The sequence below is a fragment of the Neolamprologus multifasciatus genome, chromosome 11 (genome assembly GCF_963576455.1).
Source record: "Neolamprologus multifasciatus chromosome 11, fNeoMul1.2, whole genome shotgun sequence".
NCBI classification, from domain to species: Eukaryota; Metazoa; Chordata; class Actinopteri; order Cichliformes; family Cichlidae; genus Neolamprologus; species Neolamprologus multifasciatus.
Window position 1 is genome coordinate 8,703,084 of NC_140449.1, and position 6,000 is coordinate 8,709,083.

Here is a 6,000-nt window from a genome sequence, read left to right on the forward strand (position 1 = left end):
CCTGTCGCCATTAGCGTTGAAATATTTGTATGTTTGCTCCTCCATGCTGCGAATGTAAAATCGTGCGTTTTCATGTAAGGACGTCCCCCAAAGTCGAGACATTTTGACATCCCTCGGTTTTCTAAAAAGGGAGCTGTGCTAAATTTAGTTTCTCTGAACCAGGCTTGCGTTAGGTGGTTGGGGAATAAACAGAACTAGATTTAATGTTTTTGCTTGTACTAATACAAAAGTGTGTCTATCTTGTCTTGTCTGTGTCCTCAGATGTTGCAGGAGGTAGTAGCTAAAACGCTCAAACACCATGGGATCACTGCTGAGCATGATTGCTTTGAGGCTTGCAGCAAAAGACTGTTTGATATCTCGAAATTTTATCTCAAGGTTTGTCTTTTTACTGCCCTCTCAGAGTCAGTGTTGTGCTTTTGTTTGACACTTTCATTATTTGTATTACTCTATGATTCCAGGACTTGTGTTTTGTTTTGTATCCTCCTTACTATGCCAGCAAATGGAACCTTTAAAAAAAGCCTTTTTCCTCACTACTCACTTTTTAATTTCTTTGTGCTTCCTTGTGTTTCTTAATCATCTGCTTTTGTTTCACAGTGTATTCAGATCCTTTACTTAAATAGCTATAAATCGATGTTAATTTCAAGATTTTCTGCCTTTTTGTAAGACACTACTGGGAAGCTATGTTTACAGTGTGTAAAAGTCTCGAGCTGCCAGTTTTTCTTAAAGCAATAATTCTCCAGGCTTTCAAAGGTTTTCTTTGGCCATTTGGCTGCTTTTTCACTCACTTTCAGTCCAGTGCTTTCTGATGATTTTCAGAGGAATGTTTTTTGTTTGTTAAGCCACTTCACACTGAATAGGTCAGTCAATCATTCAAGCGTTAAAGAAAATCCCCTGACTTGATGGATGAACAAGTGTTGTCTACACATAACAGAAAACTTGACAAAGAATCAATTTAAAATTGTATTTTTAAATACTTTGTTACTAGCAGCTTGCCACAAACACGTAATGTGTTCCCATTTCTTTACTTGAATCTAAAAAAAGAGCAAAATGCCAAAGAAACCACAGTTTGACAGGCATAAAATATTATTTTTGCAGTAACAAGCTGATTCCTAAAGAGCTATTGGCTGAAAATATGGCTTATCTCGACATGTCTTACTGTCCTTTAAAAAAACCTGAGGAAACTTAGCAAGTGGAGTACAAAAGAAGAGACCTAAAAACAGGTTCTCCAAGACATCTCATTAAGAAACAGGAAACGAATCCAGCAAAGACCTAACAGATGCATCTGGCCCTTCAGTTGATCCATCTACTGTTCACTGAAGCCTCATCAGAAATGGTCTCAGTGGAAGGCTGCCTGTCGAGAAAGCCATTCATAACAAAGGGAGAAAAGGCTGAGGTATTCCAAATCACGCAAGAACTGGACTGGAAATCAGTGGCAACAGGTTTTACGGAGTGAAGAATCCAAACTAGACATTTTGGGTCAATTCGTCTACAAATATGTACAGAGGAGGTCAGGAGAGAGATCCAAAAGTGAGTGTTTACAGCACAGAGAAAGCTCTGTCATGGTTTGAGGCTACATTTCAGCCAGTGGTGTTGGAGATCTTGTCAAAAATAATGGCATTATGAACTCAGAAAAATACAGCTTTTAATCCACCAGTTGGAAATGATCTGATACTGAGCTTTGTTGATGCTTGTTCCCAGGATCTGAAGACATCTCGGGGTCTGCATGATGAGATGAGGAAGGCAGCAAGCAGCAATGTTAAGCAGGTAATGCTGCAAACATTAGCGTCTCTCTGGTTTACTTCTTCAAGTCACACATTTATAATCACATTTTTCTGTTGCAGGTCATTGATTGGGTATTGGAGAAGACCTCAAAACAATAAAGATGATACCAAATCAGGTTGGTTAGAGAAATTTGGCTCAAAAAGTCAATTTTCTGTGGGTTTTTTGTTTTAAACATTCATGACAACATTTGGACTTTCTAAGCCTTTCCTAATTGGTTCTCTAATTGTTACATTAAGTCTGTTTTAATCAACTTAATCCTTTATTTAATTTGGTTTTCCTTCATTTTTCAGGATCCCCTATAGCAGCCTGTCGTTTTAAGCTTTTGTTTGTGCCTGGTTTTGTGCTCATCCACCCTCATATACTCCTGCTGCTCCAGAGCCAAGAACAGAAAAACACTCATATCTACATACACATACACTCTGCTCCTCCTGCATTTGCCGAGAAGCCCCAAAGGCATGGATGCTTCAGGATGAAGATGTCTTTTCTCTGTAGCAGTTTTCTAACCCCCACTACTTATTTTATTCTAAATTACAGTTGTTGTTAGGTTGTTAATTTGCCTTTATGAATGTACAGATTTTTTTTGTTTTGTATTTTCCTGTTTATCACAATAAATGCATTTGATTGTCATTTGGGAGCACTTTGACCCCCAGGAAAGACACTGTGTCTGTGTGAAAACTATACAATAAGCTTTGCAGTTGGTGTTGTCTTCCAAAAAAAGATGATGATGATGTCCCATTCTGGATGGACGGAAAAAAAAGCCAACAGCAGTGCAGCAAAATATGCTTTGCTAATTATAACTGACGGTCCAGCTTGTCGTAGTTTGGTTTGATTTAAAACACATCAGGAACATACTGCTACAATTTCACCATCCTTATAAAGAAAACTACTCACAGCCAGCTTTTCACAACTGGTACCACAATTACTTTTTTTCCCCCCAAAGAGAAGCTGACCGCAGGTTTCTGATTCCCAAATTAACATGCAAAACAGCTTTTTCTGATTGATGATTTTTGTCTGGGTATTACTTTATCTGGTGGAACAAGATGACTATACACTGTTTTATTACTGTGCACGAGAAGCAGACTCCTGCTAGGCCAAATATGGTGTGGAAGACTCATGTACTGTTACAGAAATAATTTAATCAAGTTGTTTGGACTCAGAGGCACTCTGGTGAAAAGCAAATAGCATATCAGTACCAAATCATCATGATTTGGGCCAGTTTTGGAGCCAAAGGACCTGAGCACTTTGCAGTTATTGAGTCGACCACGATATCAGGCGGGGTCATGCACCAGGACAATGTTATAACAGAATGGCTGAAAGAGAAAAATCAAGGTGTCGCAATGATCCAAACCTCAATGAACTAAATTATCGATATAAAGAAGATAATTTTGTTCAAAATTCTTCCACAGTGATCTGAAAAATCACTTTCTGTACAATAAAGTCATACAGAAAGTGATTACTTCAAGCTATTGCTGCTGGAGGTGGTTCTACAAGCTACAGATTTATGAGTTATTTGCAGTCGTTTAAAGATTTCTTTTTCAGGACTCTACATTTTTCCCGTTTTAACTGACCCACAATCAACAGCCTGGAAGACTGGTTGAAAATGACAGTACTGTGAGAAACAGTGGCGAGCCTGAGACAATGCTATCATTGCCATAATTCAGCAGAAAAATGTAGTCAAGTAGCACTTATTTCAGCACCACCTGGTACCCTATCAACATCAGTGCACTGAGTTTCATATCAATGAGATATGCTGTGCATAGATATGTGTTTGTGAGAACAGAATGAGTGTGGGACCATCAGTATGTATGAGTACATGTAGATGATATATTTGTATTATCTACATGTACTAGTTGTGCATAGATCAAGAAAAAAAAGATAACAGTTTACACCATCCCTCCTACATTTGCGTCACACAAGCTGTGTGGAAGAAAAATGACCAGAAAAGGAAAATACTTTGTAGCTGTGCAGAGAACGAGGCACTAAATACTGACTCTTATTGTTAGTCCTTGGGATTAAGTGATAAGGGAAGCTTAGCTTAAACTCCCAGTATGAAGACCGAAACCTGTTCTCTTGTATATATTTATGCCACAAGATGATGTCAGATATTTTTCAAAGAGGACAGAAACAAAACTGAATTTCTCTGAAGCAAAAACTCCGCTGCCAGATATTATATCTACAAAATCTAATGTAATGCTGTGGCCTTGGTTTTGATTTTGGGACTATAAATGATTTACAGGTTTGTTCTGTGGGAACATTAAATGAGTGCAGCAAAGATTAGATGAGTTGGCCATCTGTTGTTGCAACATATAAAATAAATATTTTTAATGGCCATGGGATGTTCTTGTTCCAGGAACTTCAAAATGAAAGTAAAGAAGAAAGATGTGGAAAAATAGGCTGAAGCAGATTTATAAAAAAAAAGAGGGATGAGAGGTCTGCTGGCTTCTAAATGGTGTAATATTAAAATAGCCTGCAGTGTAAATTATTTCGGCCCTCCACTGTTAATGTGCGAGTGAAATGTTGCAGATTATGAGCTAAATCTGACCCAACATCCTACACCAATTTCCTAATAGGAAAGTCTATGATAATCCATCTTTTCAACAATATAATCAGCACAAAAGACTTTACCTTCCCTTGCTTTTTTAAATGAAAAAATATCCTGTGATGAATGTGTAAGTGACCATAGCCTGCTGTGAAAAATGTTTTTTCCAGTGATTCAGTAGCTTGTAGACTCACCTTTATCAGCAATAACTTGATAAACTCGTACAGGAAATAATTTTTATCGCTCACAGTTCATTGAGGTTTGCAAGCATTTGTTTATGCACAGCTCGCTGAAGGTCACGCCGCAGCATTTCAGTCGGGTTGATGTCTGGACTTTGACTGGCCATTGCAACAACTTGATTCATTCTTGCTTTTGTCTTTTGCATCATTGATTGAATCATTGAATGGTCTGGCATGAACTCTTCAATATTTTAATGACTGCAAGGTGCCGAGGTCCTGTGGCTGCAAAGCAAGCCCAAGCCATCACCCCTCCACCACCATGCTGACAGTTGGTATGATGTGTTATTTATTTTTTACCATATGTGCTGTGCATCATGGCTGAACATCTCCCTTTTGGTCGTGTCGGTTGCAAGGACATTTTTCCAAAAGTCTTGTGGTTAGATGCAACTCTGCAAACATAAGCTGTGCTCCATTGTTCTGTTTAGAGAGCAAACACTTTCTTCTGGCAACCCTTCCAAACAAATCGTACTTGTTCAGCCTTTCACCATTTGTGGCATCATGAACTTTAACATTTACCATGCTAACAGAGGCCTCTAGAGTTTGAGTGGCTCTTGAGCTTTTTGCAGTTTCTCTGAGCATTAAATTGTTTGATCTTGGAATGATTTTGCTTGGATGGCCACTCCTGGGAATTTGTGGCACAAACATGCTCCAGAACAGCAAATGGCCAAAACGTCTGCCTTTACAAAAGTGTTCCCACCTGCTGATGACCAATGAAGTGCACTTGGTTACTACTTACCGTCTTAAATCATGTGAAACCAGTAAATGTTGAAATACGATGAAGTACTTTGAAAAAAAATAAAATAAACGTAAAATAAAAAATGTGACTGTAAATTACACACAGTGCACTGGATCTGTGGTTTTGTTTCTGGGTAGGGTTACGTTGGCATGGAAGTTTGGTTTATAGGAGATGATTTTAAGTTTTGGTCTGCATATCCAAACCACATAGCCAGAAAAACTGAGCTGTTGCTTCATGGTTGTTGAATGCTAGGGGGGTGAAAGAGTGAGTTCCTTTACAATGTTTCTGATGCGCCATTTTCCATCAAATACCCTGTTGGCTCAGCTAAAAAACCTGAGATATTAAAAGAAAGAGAGATGACATTAAGAAAATTGGAAAACTGAAATTTATGGGCGTGTTCTATTTTTTATTTTTTTTTAATCAGGTTTGGCTGGTAACTCTGTAGTTATTTTAGATAATGCTTCAAAATAATGGCACAAATAAATGACTGGATGCACATCAATATGGCTGCCAATTTTGGAGTCCTGCTTCGAGTGTGCTGTTGCACAGTAGCTGGTGGACTTTATAAACTTCTACACTGTCACAGAAGGATTTGTTTGACCTGCATGAAAATCACTCAAATGAGGAATGATTCTCTGTACCTGTAATTGAACTGTTATGTGAAAGAAAACGGGTCGCAAGACCGGCTGACATGACTTGATTTG

General features: G+C 38.4%; 1 protein-coding gene across 1 annotated transcript in view; it reads left to right on the plus strand.

The window, feature by feature from the left end:
- The window catches only part of mtbp (MDM2 binding protein), a 36,153-nt gene extending 30,442 nt beyond the window's left edge, over positions 1–5,711 (plus strand). The window contains exons 21-24 of the mRNA XM_085178751.1: positions 262–375; positions 1,699–1,764; positions 1,842–1,897; positions 2,073–5,711. Coding sequence (XP_085034877.1) covers positions 262–375; positions 1,699–1,764; positions 1,842–1,880 — 219 coding nt within the window. The 3' untranslated portion in view covers positions 1,881–1,897; positions 2,073–5,711. The remainder of the gene's footprint in view (positions 1–261; positions 376–1,698; positions 1,765–1,841; positions 1,898–2,072) is intronic.
- The last annotated feature ends 289 nt before the right edge of the window (positions 5,712–6,000 follow it).